The sequence below is a fragment of the Electrona antarctica genome (assembly GCF_951216825.1).
Source record: "Electrona antarctica genome assembly, chromosome: 2".
NCBI classification, from domain to species: domain Eukaryota; kingdom Metazoa; phylum Chordata; class Actinopteri; order Myctophiformes; family Myctophidae; genus Electrona; species Electrona antarctica.
Window position 1 is genome coordinate 28,666,506 of NC_136807.1, and position 24,510 is coordinate 28,691,015.

At 44.0% G+C, this 24,510-nt stretch overlaps 2 protein-coding genes across 3 annotated transcripts in view; both read left to right on the top strand.

Moving 5' to 3' along the window:
• The first annotated feature begins 769 nt into the window (after positions 1-769).
• LOC306914407 (kelch repeat and BTB domain-containing protein 12-like) lies at positions 770-13,592 on the top strand. 2 transcript variants are annotated; one of them, XM_079491406.1, is made up of 10 exons: positions 770-910; positions 3,244-3,448; positions 4,049-4,230; positions 4,870-5,002; positions 5,945-6,178; positions 6,547-6,911; positions 8,458-8,728; positions 10,421-10,568; positions 11,002-11,199; positions 13,051-13,592. In XM_079491406.1, exons 2-10 carry the CDS (start codon positions 3,278-3,280, stop codon positions 13,209-13,211), a joined length of 1,863 nt encoding a protein of 620 aa, XP_079347532.1. In that variant the 5' UTR covers positions 770-910; positions 3,244-3,277; the 3' UTR covers positions 13,212-13,592. The 2 variants fall into 2 exon arrangements, with proteins under 2 accessions (XP_079347532.1, XP_079347533.1); XM_079491407.1 differs by having other exon boundaries at positions 6,547-6,905; positions 8,458-8,734.
• Positions 13,593-13,729: 137 nt separating this feature from the next.
• Positions 13,730-24,510, top strand: part of LOC306914370 (NUAK family SNF1-like kinase 1) — a 26,481-nt gene continuing 15,700 nt past the window's right edge. Inside the window, exon 1 of the mRNA XM_079491365.1 lies at positions 13,730-15,412. Coding sequence (XP_079347491.1) covers positions 14,927-15,412 — 486 coding nt within the window. The 5' untranslated portion in view covers positions 13,730-14,926. The remainder of the gene's footprint in view (positions 15,413-24,510) is intronic.

Genomic DNA, 24,510 nt, shown 5'->3' on the forward strand with positions numbered 1-24,510 from the left:
ACACAAGTGCAATTCCCAGGATTTTTTTCACCCCTCCTCCCTCCCTCCCCCCTCATGCCCCCTCCAAGTGACTCCATCTCCAATGTCTCTGTATAATCCTCGCTTTCTTCAGATGGACTACATATGGCATCAAGTCAACACTTAACAGGGGCAACAGGGCAATATCACTTCAGAGTGTACATTTCAGGAGAAAAGGAAGAAAGAGTGGGCAGAAAAAGCAAAATACACACACAATAATAATACCATAAATGGTCAAAAAACATTGTAAACCTGAGTTCCAGCAGTGGAACCCTTCCACTGCCCAACCTCCTAACTAAGGGATAACCTCTATTCACCTGCTTGTGCTAGAGGGCCCTCAACCCTGATGACAGCTATGAAAGAAAGGTCTTGCATAGTAGTATGTCTCGATCGTATCAAAACAAATGCAGCATTGTTGCGTCTAGTAGAATTATTTTTCCTTTTTATTTTGTATTGTATTGTATTGTATTGTATTGTATTGTATTGTATTGTATTGTATTGTATTGTATTGTATTGTATTGTATTGTATTGTATGATTATTTTATGTACATTCTCTCAGTTATTCCTTTGTGCCTAAACTGAAAAAGCAATACAATTTTGAATCATTTTGAGGAAGCACAGTTGTATATAAATATTTGAACGTTTGCTGCATGTGCATGCATGGACAGTGGACACCTCCACAAATGTGGACTGCTGGTCTATTTAAAACCTCTTTACTAGTGAGCATGTGTCACGACGAGTCACAGGCAGAAAATAGCATGGCACACTTAACTACTAACCATAACGCACAGCAGTCCGTGCAATGTTGTTTGAAATACAGAAGGAGGCATAATTGAGATCATCCTGCAAGCCACTGTGAGGTGGCCAAGTCCTGGACAACCTCTCAAAACGGGTATGTCAGTGCTCTGAGTGCACACAAAAAATCCATCCATTCATAATGCTGGGAACTGCTTTGTCTGCCGGGTGTAAGGGTACCTGTACGCAGTAGTAGCCTATATTTAGCACGCTGAGAGTGCCCTTACCTTCTCCATAATTGTATTGTTTTTATGGGGGCAACCACTCAGCTAGTGAGAGTGGTGCACAACGTAACTTCAACAGTCGCTGGCTGCCCTGCTACCATTTCTCTCTAGTACCAGTGTCATTATACTGCAGGCCTATAATAGCCTTGCCGCATTGATGACCTGAACATTTTAGTGACTACTTGTCCCAGGGCTATTTTAAATGTTTTTGGTTTTGTTTTGTTTTTGATGAAAAGAAATACGTTTTATTTTACCACTTAAACACTAGTCTACTTCAGGGGTCTATTGCCCCTGTAAATTTTTCCCCTCCACACACCAATCTCTGCCCCAGTTTAGGCCATCTTTATCTCTTGCATAAAAAGGTCCTTGTTTAAATGTAACCCTGACAGTGTACAAATTGAACCAAATGCACCCATAAAGTATTTGTACACTGTTATAGGTGTTATAGGTCCATTTGTGGTCCCAACCTTGAGAACCAGTGCCCCCTAATCAGTAAATACTGTTCAGATCTGGGAAAGGTAATGTTTGGATAACAGCAAATCTAAAAGTAACTAGTAGTTTTAAAATAATTGTTGTGGAGTAAAAAGTACAATAGGCCTATTTGCCTTTGAGATGTAGTGGATTAGAAGTATTTTATTTATTTATTTGAAAATTGGAAGCACTCCAGTAAAGTAAAAGTACCTCAAAATCGCAGACATCTTCAATCCACCCACTGCTCGACTTCCATCTAGATGACCAATTTGGAAGAACCCCCCACCAGCTGACTTCACCATCCAATCAGCTTGGTAAAGGGAATGGGAGTCCAAGGAGGTCCCAAACAAACATCAGACCCCAACCCCAACAGGTCCCTGGCACCACCCTCCCAAGGAGACAGTGGTCTGGCCCCGCTTGGCCAGCCTTCACAAATGGGGCAGTAGCCCAAGCCCACTGTGTGTGCGCGTGGTGAGGAACAAACTATGGAGCACATAATTGAAGTTTGTCCTCTCCAAATACTGAAAGGGAGATTAGTCCCCTTCCATACAGCAGACCAGGAGGCAACCGTTTGGCCTAAGGACTTTGCATTCGCTAAATTAAAACCTCAAAGTTGTACTTAAAGGAGAATTCTATTTGTAGTTGTAACGTCCCCACCAAAGAGGTCCAGGTGTTATTTTGTGCAAAAGTTAATTATTGGCTATTTCCCCATATATGAGCCGACTGTGGCTCAAGAGGTAGAGCAGGTCGTCCAATGATCCATGGGTCGGCGGTTCGAATCCCGGGTCCTCCTGTCTACATGTCGAAGTGTCCTTGGGCAAGACACTGAACCCCAAAATGCTCCCAATGTGCTGGTTGGTACCTTGCATGGCTTCCGCCGCAATCGGTGTATGAATGTATGTGTGAATGGGTGAATGTAATGCACAATCTATGTAAAGCGCCTTGGATAAAGGCGCTATATAAATGCACCATTTACCATTTACCATTTATGGTAGGGGAAATAGCCAATAATGCGCTTTTGCACAAAATAACACCTGGACCTCTTTGGTGGGTACCTATCCACTTTGTGCCTTGTGGCACATAAGGCCTTCACAGAGCGCTTCCACCCATCACGGTCAGCTGCTGCCATCCTCACTTCAGACCATGACCTCCATCCTGCCTCTTGTCTTTCTTTCTCAACAGTGCGCCTCCAGGTGGTCTTTGGTCTTCCTTTCCTTCGTTTCCCTTCTGGTGCCCATGTCAATGCTATGTTGCAGTCATTGTTGTGGTCCTGTCGTAGTATGTGTCCAATCATCTTCCATCTACGCATCTTCACTTCCTCACTCAGCGGCTTCATCTCAGCGTGGGGACGTAACAACTACAAATAAAGTTAAGGAAGCCTTCTAGCAGTGGACTTGGTGAGACGTAGGAGGGGCCCGGACAGGAGTCAACCCACAGAGCCTAGTCCTTCCATGCGCCAGACCTCCCAGTCCCGGCAGAGTAGTTCCGGAGTGGCGGACTGTGTGATCCTGTCTTTCCCTAATGGGACTGATCGTGGGTAGCTACTGGGACTTAAGTCGGGACTTGATCACCCCAGCTGGGTCACCTGGGTGAGGGGTATGCAATGTTTTTTAGTTCTTCTGAATACATGTAGGCCTAGTTAATTTCCACCACTGCTATATTATACTGTAGTCCTATGCTATATTCTTTCTAAATTGAACAACTAATTGAGAAATGTTGTTCTACTGGCTGACAGTGACAGAGGTGGTGCAGCAGAAGGCTAATAATCAATGGATGCTCCAGTGCTGGAGAGTTCTCAGACTGAGCATGGCCAGACTCTCCTGAGGCAGCTAGACAGAATGAGATCAACTGAAGAGCTCACTGACGTGGTTCTCCTGGCAGAGGGCGTTGCCTTTCCTTGCCACAGGGTGGTGCTGTCTGCCTTCAGTCCTTACTTCCAGGTAATGTTTGACATTGCCATGACAGGACACAGTAAGAGAAGTCTTTCCACTTTCTCTACTTGTCTTAGATATGTCTATGCTTGGAGCTGCTGTACTCTGCATGGTTCAATTTCAAGAAGTAAACAGACGTATCAGGGAGTTATGGTTTTTGAAATATTCATTAGTTATAGTTTTTCAGTTTGGTGTGTGATTTCAGTTTTTAGGCTATGCTATGCTATGTCCTATGTGCATAAGTTGTTTTAGGAATTGACACATTTTAGTTAGTTTTTATTTATTCTGAATTGTGGGTTTTTAGGTATTATGGAGTAATGTTTGATTTGTTGAAACTGAAAAAGGTAGGATCTAGAATGAAAGAATGCATGGTGGGAAAACTAGAACAACGATGATCATTCATATCATGTTTTAGTTAGTTTTGCAATGTTATTTTTGTCTTTTTCTTTTTAGTCTTTAGTTTTTGTTAACCCTGACATTGGTACATGCAATTAGGCCTGCATCTCGGAACTAAACATTAGGCCTAATGTCTATAAATCCATATAAGCCTTTGTTGTGCTATTGTCATAGTGTCTGTTTCTGTGCGTTCTATTGTCTACTGTCTCTCAGGCCATGTTTACATGTGGTCTGAGGGAGACCCGGGGTGGAGAGGTGGCCCTCAGGGACACTCCTGCCCACAGCCTGGAGCTCCTGCTGGACTACATGTACCGCGGAGAGCTGCCCATCTCCAACGACAACATTCAGGGAGCGGCTGCAGCCGCCTTCCTGCTCCACGTAGAGGGAGCCTTCAGGTGAGTGCCGTGGTCAGGTTATATTCAGAATTGACTTTATTGTCACAGCACAGGTTTATCAAAGGTGAAATGTTTGTTATTTCCATGAGATAAAGGGGAGAAGAAGAAGGAGAGGGGGGCAAGGGGGAAGAGAGAGAGATGAATAAAAACAAACAAATTGTCTAAATATTTGGACATATACCGTAGGCCTATAGCTTTCTATCCGGTAACTGAGGTAAGACTTAAAGGTGTGCGAGCATAGCAGCAGATAGATACTGTACAATGTACATAATATGCTGGACGTTATGAGATAAAATAAAAAAATAAAAAATCATGCTGTACATGAGATTAAGTGGCCGTGTGTCGACCACTTGTTATATTAACAAGTAGTTAGTGTTTTGGAACAATTACAAACCTGCTACATTCCAGGGAAGGCCTTCATCAGAGCAAGACTTTACCAAGTGAAATTTCACTTTGGCCAGGCCAACACATATTGGTTTTTAATGGTTCCAAATTCTGAAATTACTTTCAATTTAAACTATCCTAGTTATTGCTATGGGAATGGATTAATAAATCCATCACATATTAACGACAATTACATTGAGCCAAGTGTCACAAAGTAGAGATATCGTCTTCATGTCATCATTCTCACCACTTCAGGTTGTGTCAACGATACATGGAGGCCAGTATGGATGCATCCAACTGCGTAGGCCTGTACCACTGGGCAAAGGACCTGGGCACCACGGATCTGGCTGATTGTGCCCTGAAATACCTGTGCCAGCATTTCACTCAGGTTCTTCAATTTGCTTCGGATCTTCAAAGTTGAATTATGCAAAGTATGAAGTGATCGTATGAACTACAGTAAATATTTGTGGGCCTCGGCCAACAAAAGATGCTCCTGCTCCTTTTGGAACTCTGCCCTACAACTCTCTTTCTCTTAGAACAATTTGGTCTTCGATTAATTGAATACTTTATTAATAGTTTGCAAAAAAAGTAGAGAGGTACAGTTTTACAATAATGCTTAAAGGATAACACAAAATTCCAGAGGGCTTGTTTCCATTCGTCCCATGTGTTCAATTGATCAAGACATATATAAACACATACATACTAGCAAGAAATCATCAATACTAGGAGCAGTAAAAGTATCTATAGAAAGTATCTACTGAAACAAACAAAGTATTTACAGAAAAACAGTGGGGGTCATTTATTTTGGAAAGCTAGGTGACCTGTCCAGTTGCAAATTGTGCTCTTTTATGGCGGTTTTGAAGGAGGGTAGGACTGGGGAGTCACTCCTTTTTATGGCTGGTGGTAGGGCATTCCAGTCCACATTTTGGTGGCATAATAGTAGAATTCATCCCCATGTTTGTACCAAATCTCTGTCTCCTTTTGTACTTTCTCATGACTCATTCAGCATCAAATATGATCAGACTTTGCTGTGATTTAGGGCTCTCTCATCTGCTCTCTCTTAAATGTTTTCTCCTCCATCCAAAAAACACCTACAAATTACATACTGTACATTATGCCATTCTTCCTTCTACTTTTATGTTAAGACCCCCTGTCTAGGGTATATTTATTATATACAACATAATAAAGGAACCTTTAGTTTTTATTATAGCTCTTTTTTTCCAGTAGCAGAGACAATCTTAATTCTTTGTTCTTTTGGTTTCAAAAAGAGAGTATTGGCTTCAGGGTGTACATCTACATCTTCTTCTCCCCTGCTCCTTGTTTCTTGCAGGTGTGTGAGGAGGAGGAGCTTCTCGAGCTGGATTCCCACAGTCTTGGCGCTCTGCTGAGCTCAGACGACCTCAACATCTCCCAGGAGGAGAGAGTGCTGGAGCTGGTGCTGCGCTGGGTGGAGAGGCGCAGGGGGGACTCCCAGAGCGAATCCCAGGCCGTGGAGCTCCTCAGGCGGGTGCGGTTGGAGCTCGTGGAGCCTGGATTCCTCCGCAAAGCCAGGAGGAGAAACCCGGTGAGGAAGGGAGAGTGAGAAAGGGAGTTCAAATTCCGTACACACTCATCTGCAATTTAGAACTGAACACCCTAGACTTCTAGCTTGCCAAATAAATCACGCCCCAATGTTTTTCTATAAATATGCTTATACTTATACTGCCCCTAATACTGATGATCTCTTGTATAGTATTGTACTGTATGTCTTTATATCTTGATGAATTGAATACACAGGACCACAATGGAAACAAGCCCTCAGGGCGTTTTGTGTTATCCTTTTAGCATTATTGTATAACCGTTACCTCTGTACCTTTTGCAAACTGATAATAAGCTATTCAATCAATCAATTAATCAATACCATCATGCATTCACAATCCATGCTGCTCCCAGGTTTTGCTGCGTGATGCTGAGTGCTTTGGCATGATCGATGCCGCTCTGCAGACCTCAGGCCTGTCCAAGATGGCGGCTCCCCCGCGGCCGGCCCTTCGCTATGGCATGGAGACTGCCGGCCTACTGCTCTGCTTGGGAGGGGTGGACGAGTCTGGGGTACCCGCCCGCCGTGGGGGCCGCGCCGACCTCAGCTTTTGCTTTGTGCCCCGAGACAGGCGCACATACTACATACCTTCTCCACTGAGGGGCTCCGGGGGCAAGGGTCAGGTCACGGCGGGAGTGGTGACGCGAGATAACAGCATAGTGGTGGCTGCAGAGGCCGAGGACGAGCACAGGATAAAGAGGCTGGACATTTACAGGTTTGTGTGCTTAGGTGGGGGAGGGGGAGGGAGTTCTGTCTGTTGCACACAGGAACTAACAAGAACAAATGGCATGAATGTTAATTATGACTGTGTTAACAATGTCTGAAAACAGGGCAGTCCCTCGACCTACTCGGGAGGCGGTTTTTGGCACCCAGGCCGGGCCAGGGTTTGACGGGCCGGCCCCCGTCCCGGTACAACCCACCGTTCGGACCATATCGGCGTTTTAAGATCCTGTATCCTCTCTGAGGAGTGGACCACCCCTCCATGCCATTATGATTGTTTTCGCGAAGAAATGCCCTTTTTACATTGGCTAAATATTTTATATTAGTATTTGATCTCAAATATAGTTATTTTCTCCATATTTTCTCCACCAATTGTTTTTTGCTGAGTGAGTGCAATTCAATTCATGCCATCCATCCGCCACCATGAGACACATGTGACAACCATACATTCATTAGCTACTTTCAACCTTGCATCGCTATTTAGGCATTTAATTATGCAAACATTTTCTAAATTTCTGTTTTTGAAATAGGGCTTAAGTTGTCACTTTCTTCTGATGCTACACGATGTGTGGGTGCTCTGTTTATCCTGAGGTCCGGGGGCATAATACACACAGAGATTACCCACTACCCAAAGCTTTGATCTTCTAAATCATTCCACCGTACAATGAAAGGCAGAACTCAGTGTTACCGATTAGCCGTATATTTATTGATTACACGGGGGCATTCCCCTGAAATGAATAAGAACAGCATTTGAATATGAGTAACATATATACGACCTGTTATTTCGCGAATCATATTCGCTCCATATCAGCTCGTCAGTCGGGGCCCCTGGAAGCAGGACAGAAGGCTTGTTCTGTCATGGAGAATTCTGACTTGTCTTCCCTTTCTCAGACACTATATAGAAATCTCTCTGTCCCTCTGTGACCTTGCTTGAGCACAGCAAGGGTGTACACTCTCTTTATTAATGGTTACTGCTTAAAGGTCTACTTTATCCCAACACTTCACACCATCTATTTTTTTTGGTCCCCAAATGATCTCTAAGTTGAAAGAACGAAAATACATCGCATGGATGCACCTGGGACTTATCCTCAGTGATGTATCCCAAGGTCATTGGGGTTTCGTGTCTCGCGAACATCATACCCCTCACTCGGGTGACCCAGCCGGGGTGATCAAGTCCCGACTTACGTCCCAGTAGCTACCCTCGATCAGTCCCACTAGGGAAAGACCAGGGCCACACAATCCGTTGGGACCACTCCGGAAATACTCTGCCGGGGCTGGGAGGTACAATTCTGGCAAGTGGAGGGACTAGGCTCTGTGGGTTGACTCCAGTCCGGGCCCCTCCTACATCTCACCAGGTCCACTCCTGCTCTCACCAGGAGTGCAGCTAGCACCAGACACTTCATTCAGGAGTAGTGGATTCTTGAGCCGCAATGGTTCCGCAGGCTCCACCTGGGCAACAGTGGTACTGCAGGATCCGCTTGCGGCTCGAATGGAATATAATGCAAGGCCCTCCCTTGCATAATAATGGCCCCCATCTGTGTCTCCAGATACGAGCAGGAGGACAGCAGCTGGGTGCAGCTGCTTTCGGCGGGATACAGAGACATGTACGCCCTGGGGTCGCTGGGTGACTCCATCTATGTGGTCGGCGGCCAGATGAAAGTGCGCCACCAGTATGTCATCACGGACAGCGTGGAGAGATGGTCGCTGAAGAGAGGAGGCAGCTGGCTCAGCTTCGCCCCTCTGCCGCTCCCCCTGGCCTGTCACTGTGTGGTCAGCCTGAGGGACCACCTCTACGCGCTCGGGGGCTGGACGCCACAGGTTGAGGTACGGTACGCACTGGCCGGTCAATCAAATAAATAGTCCAAAAAATATTATTAATATTATTATTTAACCACTTAAAACAGTGGTTATTATTTTCGGTCCCCCAAATTGATATATATTTGTCCGCGGACCCCCATCTGAAAATGTTTTGTGCCAGGGAATAAGGACCCTCCAGAAGAGAGGATTTGTTATTAAAACTGCTTTTAATATTTAATATCATGTTGTCTATGTCCCTCAAAGTTATGTCTAATGGTTTGAGCCTCAATCACCACTCTGATATAACCAGGCCTTGTCATTTCTTTCTGGACTTTGAAAGCAGTTTTAGCTGCAGTACTGCCAGTACCACAATGTCCTGAGGTGGTGGGGGTGCTGATATGCAGATTATTTAATATTTGAGTCATTATAATACTGATACTAGATAAAACCAGGCTTGTTTCCATTCCATGCCAGCTTGGAAAATCAACAATGGTGGACATTGTAAACAAAGTGGAAATGCAAAGACTGAAGAAGAGGAGGAATTATACAAAGTAGGGTGACATTGATGACATCATGATGAGGACCAAATCAGTTGAGCTGTTCCTGAGAGCAATTTCCATTAAAGCACCCATATGATATGAAAGCCTGATTGTTCAAAATTGGTTATTTGTGGGGATAGAAAACACATATGGGAGCCCCAAAAACACAAAAGAAATTTAAATTTTTGAATTGTATGTTATAGGTCCTTTAACATAAATCACACTTTCAAGATTTGTTTGTTCAAAAATGTTCCAAAGAAATAGCAGATGTAGAAGCTCACTGTGAGATTGTAGATCTGCTATTTTTAAATAGCCAACGATATAAATGGATAAAGTGGTTAAAATGATTGTGATGCTCTATTTTCCCCCTGGAACCCTGTCAAGGACCTGTGGGGGTCCCCGAACCCCACTTCACACATAAATGTGTTTTTGACAACTTCTCTAAACACCAGAGTAGCTAGGGACTTGTGCACAGACAAAGAAACAGACAGGCAGACCCTCTTCTGGACGTTTTTTGTACTGAACTTAATTTCCTTCTGGGTTCATCACAGTTCACCCTATATTGCATTTGCAGACAGGATGCAGTGTTTCCCGCGCTCTCAGTGCATGCCATTCCTCCCTCCCTCCCTGTGTCTCTCATGGTGTCCCATAGGATGAACCGTTTTAGTATAAATAAATACTACTGTATAACTACTAATGCTAGTACTGTTACTATTGTTGCTATATTATAAGGTTCTCTGCTATAGCGTAAGCATGTTTTTCTACAGCTACACCTACTGTATACCTTATTGTACATTGATATGCCTTTAAGCCTCATTGCTCATTTATATGGTATTACATGTTTAGCTTTTTTTCTCCCTACCCTTATTATGCTATGCTGATTGTGGATACTGCTGAAGACTTATACACAGAATTCTTACAGTTTTTTTTAGTAGCACAGTAGGTACTTTGTGGACTGCACAACATTTGATTTTGCTTCTTGTACTCACTAGTGCATTGATATATAAGATTGTGATTCCTCTCTCCCTCCCTGCATGTCTCATCGTGGTGTCTCATAGGATGAGGTGGAAAGACATTCTCTAGATAGACTGCTGCTGCTGTGTTTGTTTATAATAAACCAGTTCATAAGAAACGAATCAAGTGAGTGCGGATGATTCCTTTCTCTGTCTCATAGGATGAGCCAGATGAGGATCCAGACAGGCTGAGTAACCGTGTGTTCCAGTTTGACCCGGGCACAGACTCATGGACACAGTGTGCCTCCATGAAGCACTGCAGGTATCGCTGTGGCTCGGCTGTCCTCAACGGGGAGATATACGTCCTAGGTCAGACATCATCAATTTCAATGGGGAGTTGCATTCCACAGTTTGGGAGCAAGAAGGGAAACGATTCTTAAAAGTCATTAAATTGTATGATGGTTTATTAACTGTTGAGCGAGAAAACAATGTTGCACATTAAGCTAATCAACTGGGGACACCCACAAAATTATTTGGGGGCCCCCAGTTTGGGACCCACTGGCCTAGACTACGAATTACATTTTTAAAGTCTAAAGAGGTGAGTGCTGGGACGCAAGGTGGAGTCTGAAGAGATGAGTGCTAAGGTGGGAGCTTGTAGATCAGCTATTATTTGCTATTTTTGCGCGATACTGTACTTGTAGCATGACAAAGTAGGGTATTTTATTCATGAAAAAAAAAAACATAATAAGTCAAAATATGTAGGCTACAGTAGATACAAAGGTTTCTGTGTGTTGCTGTTCAGGTGGTATAGGTTGTGAGGGGGAGGACCGTGGCCAGTCTCGTCGCTGCCTGAGCTCGGTGGAGATCTACAACCCGGAGGCAGACGTGTGGCGAGCGGGGCCGTCGCTGCCCATGTCCTTCCTGTCCCTCCGAACCAACGCCTCCAACGTAGGCGTGGTGGACAGCAAGCTCTACCTGTGTGGATACTTCAAGTCTGCAGGTCGGTGCTCGTCAATTAGAAAGTTCTCAGTCAGACTAGATTCCATAGAGGCCTGGCATGGCTTTCTCTTCGCCTAACTCTTAGCTTTCTCTAAAGCAGTGGTTCTCAAACTTTTTCGGGTCCCAAATGTACAGTATATGTATATTTGGCCGCAGACCGCCATCTGAAATGGCTTTGTGCCAGAGAAGAGAGGATTTATGTGTAAAGAAATTCTAAATTATTATAAAGTTTTCGATGGAGATGGTGGAGAAGTTCACATCACCCAAAAAAGTACCTTTTGTGTCATCAACTTACTGGCTTAGGAATGCGACAAAAAATTAGTATATGACTTGGTCAAACTAGCAATAGAATATAAAGATAAAGATATTGATATTGTGCTAATTGATTAGGAAACAGAGAGCTAGTGTGGAGGACATGCACTTTCACACTCAGGCTTGGCCTTCAATGAGTTCAGTCAGACAACTCACGGAATAGATTTAACCAATATTTATTATAGAATGAGAATATAAGTGTGCATATGATATTTATTTTGGCGTTTGGCTCTGCTGCATTTACTCCCTGCTCGGCACGATTAACCTCATAAACATTAAGAGCAGGGAGATAGATATACAATGAACCCCCCATGGGGAACATAAATAACAGAGCCCACCGGTGGTGCTGGGGTGGTGGTGGGAGCAAACATCACATAACAACCGGGAACCATAGCAGAAGGAAGGCAGGAAGAGCATGCAAACTGGTGAGCTTAAGTAGCCTGCCCAATTGGTCAGCTGACTGCCACATCAGCGAATGACGTGTGGGACTTGCACACACTTGTAAGGTGCTGCCACACTATCTAAAGAGCCGCGCACGTTCTCGGCTGCGCGCAGCTTCTTTTTCCGGGTTTTTAGACAGCTGGTGGATGGAAATTAAGCTCCACCTCCGCGGACGACTTGCGCGACGGCCAGATTCCCGGAAACGCTCTCCTCCGCGCAAGACGTCCGCGGAGGTGGAGCTTAATTTCCATCCACCAGCTGTCTAAAAACTCGGAAAATAAGCTGCGGACAGCGTAAGACGTGCGCGGCTGTCGGCCGTTTTGCACTTAGGTGTGGAAACACTGATACACCCACATAGAAATTCAGCATGTTAACCCCTTGAGTATAGAATGCGCCTTTGAGCACGGCACGAACTCCCTCGAGTGTGACTGACTGAACTAACTCTGCAAGCTACGTGTCATTTGTCAACTTGGTGGAGTGTGTGTGTGTGTGTTTGTACTGTATGTGTACAGTGTACTGCTTTATGAATTTAAGTTCCACGCGCTAAAGAGGTGGCATATGTCACACACACATCACAAATGTGGGTCTAAAAACAGATGCTGAATGAAATTAAACACATCCTGTTGTTGTGACAACGCAACAACACGCCCTGGGAAACTGAGTCAGTGAATGAATGGCTGCCAGGGAAATGGTTATGCAGCAGCGTATTGGAAATTAGATTTTGTGGGGCGGTGAATACTTACATTATGTCCTTGTTGCGTGACAAGCACTGGTGTAAAGTAACTAAGTACATGTACTCAAGTACTGTACTTAAGTGCACTTTTGATGTACTTTATATTTACTGGAGTATTTCGAATTTTCTATACTTTTACTAAATATTGTACTTTTTACTCCACTACAATTTTTTGAGCTTGAACTTGAAATGTGACATTCTGCACAATGTACTTTAAGCATACTTCGATGCCAATACTTTTGTGCTCTTTCTTACTCAGGTATATGTTTTGAACACCATACTTTTACGAGTATTTCGTACATTTGCAGTATTATAGATACTTTTACTTGAGTACTTTTTCCCTCTCTGCATTGGTGACAACAACAGACCGTCATGAGATCATTACCAAGGAGATTCTGGAGCTGGACCTGGCGGATGGCGTCTGGACGGTGGTGGAGAGACGAGCGGCCATGCACGACAGCTATGACGTGTGTCTGGTGGCGAGCCTCAACCCGCGGAACCTCATCGCGCCAGTTGAATTGAGTTGAATGTTTCCAGTGGTGGAAAGTAACTACGTACATGTACTTATGTACTGTACACTTAAGTAACATTTTGAGGTATTTATTTTGTACTTTGCTTGCCAATACGTTTGTACATTTACTCAAGTACATTTAGAATTCCAGACTTGTACTTGTATTTCTATATTGCTATTGCAGTAGGATACTTAAGTAAAACAATTGAGTACCTTTTCCAATACATTTGTCTATTGACATTAACAGTAGTCCAGGGGGTCCTCTGGTCCCCAGCAACATGAGGAACAGTTTAACCACTTAAGCCCTATTTCCATTTCTTTTTTTCAGTCCACCAAAACTTCAGACATATGATTTAATATCCAAGCTTTCACTTAGCTGTCGATTTTTTTTGTTTTTGTTTACCAAACTTCAGACATGATTTAACAACTTTCACTGTGTGTTCTACCCAAATTAATACCATAAGGCTTCAGCCTCAAGATACTGCCTTTTGAAGGCTGAAATGAAGGATAATATTCAGCAGCAGTAAGTTATAGCAAAATCTGAAATCTTCAGATTTTACTCGCTTTATCATAAAATCATTTATTATAAAGCAGCATATATTATAAAGCATTTTAGACTTTTCTTAAAGGAAATGTTACTTTTTATTTTAATTCTGACCAGATATATTATATAATATATATTTTTACAGTTTGGCATGTCCAAAGATATGGTTTTCGGTTTGGATTTTGTATTAATTTAACAAATGTGTTACAGGCGTGGTCTGTCCCCCGTGAATATATTTCCCATCACTACTTTTGTTTTGATATTCATAATAAAAAGTCCCTTTCATTTACTCTAGAATTGATCATTTCATATCCACCAACATTTCCAATCAGTGCAGTTTTGTTTTGACTAGTCACTTTCAATGAAAGTCTTTCGTTTCCTAACTTGTGGCAACAATTGGAGCTCAGGATGGTAGCTATTGTCTGTAGGCCTATGCTTTATTAATGTTGCATTATTGCAGTGGCTTAATTTCATATTTGTCTGTATGAATTCAAATCCAGCTGTAGGCTACCTCCAGAGTCGTATAGGCTACCTCCAACTATTTATACCTAATTGTATTTATTTGGCATCATCAACCTTCAACCGTTTTCTCACCAGCTATTATCATCACCCCAGAGGCCCAGACTACGCTGACATTAGTCTTCTAGGGCTATAGGCTAAAAAGTCAACGAGTTCCCGAATTTATTTTCCTGAGCGCGCTCCCTGGTAAAAATGTCAACAAGCAGACGATTGAAGTGGTGATTTAAGCATGTCAGTGTGACCCCGCACTGCATACCAAGCATTCCTTGTTCCCTCTGCCGGTTTAGCCGCTCAAACGTTAAGGCTGTCTGAAAGCCCAGAATGCTCCTAAAAGAGTGCGGCCGGCGCGTCTGCACGTTGCTATGACAGCTGGCGTTGGTATGAGCTGGCTGGCTGGCTCCACCCAGTGACCATGTGGTTTTCTTTGCTCCTGTTGCTGTTTTTTGGGGGGAGCGAGAAGGAGGAGAGACTCAGAGGATAGGAGAGGAGGAGTGAGCAGAGATAACAGCGGCATGGGACGGGAGTTGTTGGATGGATGCGCAAAAACCTCTCCGCTATTCACGGTTCACGGATAATAATGCTGCTCCTACAGTATATAGAACCTCTCGACTCAATTAATCAAAACCGATTCTATCTTTAGCGAAAATACATCACTTGGCGACTTTTGAATGACAGCATTTGAACAGAAATCTAACATTTGTGGGGCCAGTGGGGGTGGTCCGGTCACCACCTCGCTCCCAGTGGTGTGGAGTGTTGTTGACAGGTGGTGCGCGCTGTGCGCAGAGAGGATGGGCAGGAGGGAAGCGGCCACAAGCGACGGTATGACCAGCGGCGCGATGAACTCCGGTGACCGGTCCGACTGTCTGCAAGGCACGGCGGCCACCGGCAACGAGCCCGGCGGCGAGGAACCTCCCGGAGCCGGCGGCAGCCACCGCCACCGTTACTCCTCCCCGAGCGCCGCGGAGAAGAAGCATCGCAACGCGGACGGGCTTGTGTCGGGCGGCCAGGGCCCGACGGCAGCAGCACCGCTGGATGATGTGAAGAAGCACCAGCACAAACACAACCTGAAACACCGCTACGAGGTGATGGAGACGCTGGGGAAAGGCACCTACGGGAAAGTGAAGAAGGCGGTGGAGAGAGCGACCCAGAAGACAGTAAGGCAACAAACATGCTCAGCGTTTAGTTTAGTTTTAGTTTAGTTGACTAGGATAGGTTACTGTATACGCCTCTATAGGCGCTACTTTGTGCAGCACTGCCTATAAAAAGTGTACATAAAACATTTTAGAAGCTTTTAAAGGAATGCAAAATATAGTATGAATCAAAAGCTTTATAGCCCAGGAAATAATGGTGCAAACATTTTATACTATGTATATGTACAGTAACTACACGACGCGTGTGTGTGTGTGTGTGTGTGTGTGTGTGTGTGTGTGTGTGTGTTCTATCTTGCCCTAATGCCCTTGGCCCCTCCAGGAGGTCCCCGCCAGGACATTGTTTTGCACTTAGCTTAGTCTGCTGTCATGTGTGTGTGTGTGTATGTGTGTGTGTGTGTGTGTACGTACGTGTGTACGTGTGTTGTTCCAAGAATCTTGTGCCCAGTGCCAATTAAATATTAATACTGAGTAAGAGGTAAGAACTGAACTGTGTGTGTGTGTGTGTGTGTGTGTGTGTGTGTGTGTGTGTGTGTGTGTGTGTGTGTGTGTGCGCGTGCACGTGTGCATGTGTGCATGTGCGCGCGCGTGTGTGTGTGTTGTGAACATGTGTGTGTTTGTGGGTGATCTCATTGGCTGGTGCTGCGGTGCTGAGCACATCTCTTGTTTCCTGTGCTGCCAGCGTTGAGATGCCGTTGGTCTGACTCATTCATTCAGCAAACTGTAGGGGGGCTGCTTTAATAGGTGTCTGACCCTCTGCTAATTACTCAATGATGAGAGGCATATGGCAACACACACACACACACACACACACACACACACACACACACACACACACACACACACACACACACACACACACACACACACGGTTTGTTTCATTTGGTTCAAATTTTACACTCAATTTTTATTAACTCTGGATTTCATTCAGGATTTCATTCAGGATTCAGCAGGGTATTCGTGGGGGAACATTAGCCAAAAATAGCCGATAAGTTTAGGGATAAGGGGTAAGGGGTGGTGCAAGATATAGGGCTCTGTCTCTGAGAGATTTGACCCGATAGCCTTATGGTAACGATTTAAACCCTTTAGAGTCTAGACCCGATAGTCTTATGGTAACGATTTAAACCCTTTAGAGTCTAGACCCGATAGCCTTATGGTAACGATTTAAACCCTTTAGAGTCTAGACCCGATAGCCTTATGGTAACGATTTAAACCCTTTAGAGTCTAGACCCGATAGTCTTATGGTAACGATTTAAACCCTCTAGAGTCTAGACCCGATAGCCTTATGCATGGTAACGATTTAAACCCTCTAGAGTCTAGACCCGATAGCCTTATGCATGGTAACGATTTAAACCCTAGACAGGGTTTAAGTTGTTACCATTGGGCTATCGGGTCAACATTCGTGTCAGATCCTGTGTCTATGTGAGACATGCCCTTTGACATCTAAATGTCTTAGAAGAGCAGGGAGACAAAATTCAACCACCCCAATTGTACATGTACATGCTCTACCATTCAGATTGGACTAAATTACTTTTTATTCATTAAAAAAATGTGAAATAGTGCCGCTTTAAAGTGCACATGCACAATAAACAACAACCCAAAAAAGCACAATGTTGTCTGTATGTCAGCGACAAAACAACGTTAACTGCTGTAGGTTAATCAACAAAACAAACATCTAGTTTGCTGCCTGATGATTATCTGGTTTATGTCAGGCATTAATGTGATCTGTACACCGATCTCCCACCAGGTCCTAAGTGTCTCTCTTGTTTGTTATCTACTTAAACAAACAGGGTGTAATAAGGATTATCTGGGTACATAATCAGATTATGGAACACATTCTAGATACGGAGAAAGTGGAGGGATAAAGTACAAATTCTTTAGTGTTCATTTAGCTCAGAGGACTATGCGAACGGAACCCCAAAGAGTGTACAAATGGAACCATTTGGTTCCACACTCTTGTGGGGTTAAATTAACACTGATGATTTTTACTGTATAGGTGGGGAAGGGGGGGGGGGGGGGGGGGGGGGGGGTTATTCCTTGAGCTAGTAGCCAACACATACCAAGGATTCCTTGAAACAAAACGGACATTATTTTTGGAAACAAGACCTGGGGCCTGTTGTCTGAGAGAGAGAGAGAGAGAAAGAGAGAAGAACGAGAGAGAGAGAGAAGAACGAGAGAGAGAGAAGAACAAGAAGAACGAGAGAGAGAGAGAGAGAGAGAGAGAGAGAGAGAGAGAGAGAGAGAGAGAGAGAGAGAGAAGGAAGAAGAAGAGAGAGAGAGAAAGTGTGGTGGAGAGAAAAGGTGGAAGGATCAGTAGATGTTGGGGGATTTACCGTACTGGAACACACATTAGTGTTGAGTCTATTCAAACTCACCACAATGCCTAATTCAGGAGTGGGCAACTGTTTTCTACAAGGTGATCTCTAGTACGGCCTTGCACCAGAAAAGGTTGCACACTGGATGGGCTTGGATTATCATTATTTATTTTTGAGGGGTGCCCCTCCTATACACAGGTTTAATGTTTGTCTTTAGTTCAATGTTTGTTTTATAAACGCATTGACAATGAAGGGACAATTTATGTCATATTGTCTCTTTATTGTTAATGGCGTTTAATGTTTGTGTTTGCACCGTTTGTTTTACATCACCATTACATCACCATATCAACATGAGTTAGACTTTAATACACAGTATTAGCACCCCTCACTTCACACAGGTGTGATTTTTACATTGCAAAGTGTACAGTGAAATATTCTGTGCTGCCTTAGTAAGACTGAGTGGTTTTCACTGTTACTGCAGCAAGTGATCTTAGTGAGCTGAAATGGAAAGCTCACCCCTAGTAGAAGTAGGGCTATTTTCAGTGCATGACACAAGCAATAATTCAGCCTTAATGTGACAACAGGAGATAGGACACAGACGTAATGGGACGTTAATACTGCAGTTAGGTCACCAATTTGTGCTACTCTGTCTCTGTATTAAAACTGTATGACAGAGGTTCCCCACCTTTTCTCTGCAGGGCCCATCTCAGAAAAATGTCTACGGCCACACGCTCAGATTACGTTTAGTTTAACGATCAATCAATCGATTGCATTCTGGCTTGGATCAACGGAACTATAGCATAGTACACCTTAAGTGTTTTGCCAATAATTTGGGGGCCCGCAGGCTGGGAATTGCTGCTGTACTGCATGTGGTGTCAGCCTGGGCCACATGCAGGTTACATGGCAAAGTCTGGGTGGTAGAGTTCACCTCCAGACAGTAATAGAGAGAGACAATTTAGTGCTGTGTGTGTGTGTGTGTGTGTGTGTGTGTGTGTGTGTGTGTGTGTGTGTGTGTGTGTGTGTGTGTGTGTGTGTGTGTGTGTGTGTGTGTGTGTGTGTGTGTGTGTGTGTGTGTGTGTGTGTGTGTGTGTGTGTGTGTGTGTGTGCGCAAGCATTGTAAGCTGGATGGTCTACACTGAAGTCCTCAGTGTTCATTTAACTGAGATGATCTGTAAGGGAAGAGTCCATTTGGTTCAATTTGTACTCTCTCTGAACCAAGTTAAATTAACTGAGGATTTAGCTGTGGAATTGGCAAAGATCCTGTATAATCCTGCTGTTAAATCGGCCACAGATGCACTAGAGGCCTGCAGCGATGTTCAGACTCTCATGGGATGTGTGTGTGTGTGTGTGTGGTGTGTGTGTGTGTGTGTGTGTGTGTGTGTGTGTGTGTGTGTGTGTGTGTGTGTGTGTGTGTGTGTGTGTGTGTGTGTGTGTGTGTGTGTGTGTGTGTGTGTGTGTGTGTGTGTGTGTGAGATCGCGCGCGCGTGAGATCGCGTGTGTGTGTTTGGCAAGTCTTGGATGGGAATGATGGAACAGGAAATAACTAAAGTAGTCTGAGGTCGATCTTCCCAACCCTAAATGTATGTATGTGCACGCACGTGTACACACACACACACACACACACACACACACACACACACACACACACACACACACACACACACACACACACACACACACACACCCACACACACACACACACACACACACATACACAAAAACCTCCTGCTACAAGAACTGATAAAGCTGTCTATATGTTAATTTATCTCTAAATATATATTGTACAGAAAGGATCCATAAAGGTAGGATGGTCTGCTACACACAGTATGAGCTTTGCAGAGGGAATGCTTTGAAGAGACAGCCAGGCCATACGGGTCATGGTAGAAGAAGTATCAGCTGCCCTTCCTGAAAAGAGTCAGTATTTTCGGTATGGCTTTGCAAGCCACCCTTTTCTATCGATAAAGACGGCATCTACTGTTTAGTTGTTTGTTTGCATTTGTGTAGCTGGGTGAAGCCTTGAATGTAGAGGTTCAAGAGTTAATCAAACAAATCGATTGAATCAAGTATTTCATTTTCTTTTAAAGATAATTTAATAAAATTATAGATTATAGTTTTTGAGCCCTATTTTGGGCTATTTCATTATAGACGAAGAGGTAAAAAATAGTGAAAATAGAAAGTGGCACATGGTGAATAGTTGTGAGCTTGTGGAGCAGCTATCTTCACTATTTTTGTTTGGCAAAATGTGCTTCTTGATTATTCGATTAATCAAAGAAGTAATGGATAGAATAATGGCTAACATAGCTGCAGCTCTCCTGGAATGTACAGCATTGTGGCTGTGGCTTGTCTTCCATCCTTCTACCTGGTCTAGGACACGGCTCTGATAGAAGAAGGTATACAGGGTCAGTCCACGGGCCAGTGGCCATTAGCAGGGGTCATCAATATAAATGTCCGAGGCAAGACTTGGCCTCTTCTATGGCAAACTCTAGATTTCGTTTTTACACACCATTTTAATGTTCTTATTTTGATCATAAGCCAGTAAAGCCAGGGATTCAAACTCGGTTCTCCTACGTGAATGTCCAATATCTTAACCACTAGACCAAAGGGATATCCCTAGGGACCGGGGGCGATATTAGACTTTTGAGGCCATCAGGCCGAGGCTCTGAGCCACTATGCTACACACTTTCGGTTTCTGTCAGAATAGATTGTACAAATAGTGAAACTTGCAGCACTCTTTACTTTTGGTTTCTATATTCCTGCACTCTGTCAGATGTCAGTATCAATCGTACAAATAGTGAAACTTGCAGCACTCTTTACTTTTGGTTTCTATATTCCTGCACACTGGCGTGTATTCAGCTGCCTCAGCTTAAAACTCAATATTCACGTCATCAATATTACGTTTTTCTGTACAACATTCTTACTGTACCTTCCAGTTGGCCAGCTCCTGAAACTCGATGATCTTAATGATGCCTCCCATTATGATCCCTGCAAAAAGGAGGAGAAAGTTTCACTCACATCACTTAAAAACACAAATTTGTTTGTATGTTGATTGCTTTTGTATGGATAGTTATATTTCTTTGGGATTCCTCTTCATATTGTGTTATAACTTGTTCTGTTACCTCTCTTATCCTTGGCTTTTAAATTGTATGATTTATATTATGCTTCTGTTCCAATTGCCCTTTAAAACCACTACCATTTTGAAAAGTGCTATTCAAATAAAGATATTATTGTATGCAACTTTACTGGAAGTACTCCAGTAAAGTACAGTACTTGGAGTACTGAATGATGGGCGGCTGTGGCTCAGGAGGTAGAGCAGGTCGTCCAATGATCCATGAGTCGGCGGTTCGAATCCCGGATCCTCCTGTCTACATGTCGAAGTGTCCTTGGGCAAGACACTGAACCCCAAATTGCTCCCGATGTGCTGGTTGGTACCTTGCATGGCTTCCGACGCAATCGGTGTATGAATGTGTGTGTGAATGGGTGAATGTAATGCACAATCTATGTAAAGCGCCTTGGATAAAGGCGCTATATAAATGCACAATTTTTTGGAGTAAATGTACTTAGTTACTTTACACCACTGACCTTACAGCATGATTGACCCACTCTTAAATCAGCATTCAGAACAAGCATTCAGAACAACTTCTAGATGTATCCTGCTACACTTCAGCATTCAGAACAACTTCTAGATGCATCCTGCTACACTTCAGCATTCAGAACAACTTCTAGATGCATCCTGCTACACTTCAGCATCCAGAACAACTTCTAGATGCATCCTGCTGCACTTCAGCATCCAGAACAACTTCTAGATGCATCCTGCTACACTTCAGCATTCAGAACAACTTCTAGATGCATCCTGCTACACTTCAGCATTCAGAACAACTTCTAGATGCATCCTGCTACACTTCAGCATTTAGAACAACTTCTAGATGCATCCTGCTGCACTTCAGCATCCAGAACAACTTCTAGATGCATCCTGCTACACTTCAGCATTTAGAACAACTTCTAGATGCATCCTGCTACACTTCAGCATCCAGAACAACTTCTAGATGCATCCTGCTACACTTCAGCATCCAGAACAACTTCTAGATGCATCCTGCTACACTTCAGCATTCAGAACAACTTCTAGATGCATCCTGCTACACTTCAGCATCCAGAACAACTTCTAGATGCATCCTGCTACACTTCAGCATTCAGAACAACTTCTAGATGCATCCTGCTACACTTCAGCATCCAGAACAACTTCTAGATGCATCCTGCTACACTTCAGCGTTCAGAACAACTTCTAGATGCATCCTGCTACACTTCAGCATCCAGAACAACTTCTAGATGCATCCTGCTACACTTCAGCATTCAGAACAACTTCTAGATGCATCCTGCTACACTTCAGCATTCAGAACAACTTCTAGATGCATCCTGCTACACTTCAGCATCCAGAACAACTTCTAGATGCATCCTGCTACACTTCAGCATTCAGAACAACTTCTAGATGCATCCTGGTACACTTCAGCATCCAGAACAACTTCTAGATGCATCCTGCTACACTTCAGCATCCAGAACAACTTCTAGATGCATCCTGCTACACTTCAGCATCCAGAACAACTTCTAGATGCATCCTGCTACACTTCAGCGTTCAGAACAACTTCTAGATGCATCCTGCTGCACTTCAGCATTCAGAACAACTTCTAGATGCATCCTGCTACACTTCAGCATTCAGAACAACTTCTAGATGCATCCTGCTACACTTCAGCATTTAGAACAACTTCTAGATGCATCCTGCTACACTTCAGCATTCAGAACAACTTCTAGATGCATCCTGGTACACTTCAGCGTTCAGAACAACTTCTAGATGCATCCTGCTACACTTCAGCATCCAGAACAACTTCTAGATGCATCCTGCTACACTTCAGCATTCAGAACAACTTCTAGATGCATCCTGCTGCACTTCAGCATTCAGAACAACTTCTAGATGCATCCTGCTACACTTCAGCATTCAGAACAACTTCTAGATGCATCCTGCTACACTTCAGCATTCAGAACAACTTCTAGATGCATCCTGCTACACTTCAGCATTCAGAACAACTTCTAGATGCATCCTGGTACACTTCAGCGTTCAGAACAACTTCTAGATGCATCCTGCTACACTTCAGCATCCAGAACAACTTCTAGATGCATCCTGCTACACTTCAGCATTCAGAACAACTTCTAGATGCATCCTGCTACACTTCAGCATTCAGAACAACTTCTAGATGCATCCTGCTACACTTCAGCATTTAGAACAACTTCTAGATGCATCCTGCTACACTTCAGCGTTCAGAACAACTTCTAGATGCATCCTGCTACACTTCAGCATTCAGAACAACTTCTAGATGCATCCTGCTACACTTCAGCATTTAGAACAACTTCTAGATGCATCCTGCTACACTTCAGCATCCAGAACAACTTCTAGATGCATCCTGCTACACTTCAGCATTCAGAACAACTTCTAGATGCATCCTGCTACACTTCAGCATTTTTCAGCAGAATCACAGAATCACACACACACATTATTTGGATGAACAATGCACCCTTGTGAGTGTGAAGGATATTTCATAGGTCATAGTTAGCATACTTGCGTGCTCTCTCTCTCTCTCTCTGTGTGTCTCACACGCGCACACACACACACACACACACACACACACACACACACACACACACACACACACACACACACACACACACACACACACACACACTTCCTCCTTTTATGCACATGCCCCTTCATGGGGATTCAGACTAGAGAGCATTGTCCAGTGTGCCTGCGTGGATTCAGCTGATCGGGCATTCATGTAAAACACGGAGGAAGCAATATGGAGGTATGCCAGACATTTTGTACCCCAGCATCCCTGAGGTGGCTCGTTCCAAATGCAAAAACATAGTTGACTCTTTACCCCTTACCCATTCCACCTTCCTACCATATCGCTCCTCCTTTATCCAAGCCTCGGTGCCAGCCTTACTCATCTGCGAAGAGAAAAGCCTGGTCACAACCTAAGGCAGAGAGTGTAACGGCGGAAGTGTCGGGCTGGAACATCCGTCAGGTGTTTTTCCCCCGGATATGATATTCTTTCCACCAATCACAAGTCACAACACTTGTTTCATTCACGGTAAACAGATTTGTAAAGCGTCAACGTCATTTCCTTGAGCGGTGCTTCCGCCAAAACCCCGCAACGTCCGCCCCCAAAACATGATACACTGTACAGCGTAGGTCTTGCCCAGCCTGTGGCTTTATCCCCACTCCCATTGTTCTCTCTATACCGCCCTTTTCGCCCCTTTACAATTACAAAGCATGGCCCAGGTATCTACAGCCACCTGCAGTGTGAAATGCACCCGATGCATCGCATCACTGTGGGTGACAAAACCTTTGCTTTTCATCACTTGGGTCTTCTCACCTTGTCAGTGGCCCTTAGAGGCCGTACTGCTCCTTGTCACCCGACCTGACCAAAGTGGTTTGAACTGACATCCATTAGAACTCAATGGAGAATACAAATTGCCTGAGGGTGGCACTTTGGGGTCACTCGGATGTCTTCCAGGGGTCTATGAAGGCCCCGTCCTGTTTTCCCCCTACACTTAATATCTTCACCGAAAATAGCAGATCTGCTATTTCGTCGAATGTTCGCCCCCAGAATAGGGACGCTAGGCGAGTTTTAGTGGTTAAATCCACCACCACCCGTCTGCCTTTTCTGTGCACTGCATGTAAGAAGACAGCGTTCATACTGCATAGTTTGGTCTTTACAGCCACCTCAGGACTCTCTAACA

What these genes read in the sequence shown, in the direction of transcription:
- LOC306914407 (XM_079491406.1), top strand. Translation starts at nt 3,278, where the DNA reads ATGGATGCTCCAGTGCTGGAGAGTTCTCAGACTGAGCATGGCCAGACT. An exon ending in CACGTAGAGGGAGCCTTCAG is followed by an intron (nt 4,231 to 4,869) that starts GTGAGTGCCGTG and finishes TCACCACTTCAG; the next exon opens with GTTGTGTCAACGATACATGG. An exon ending in TGGATACTTCAAGTCTGCAG is followed by an intron (nt 11,200 to 13,050) that starts GTCGGTGCTCGT and finishes TGACAACAACAG; the next exon opens with ACCGTCATGAGATCATTACC.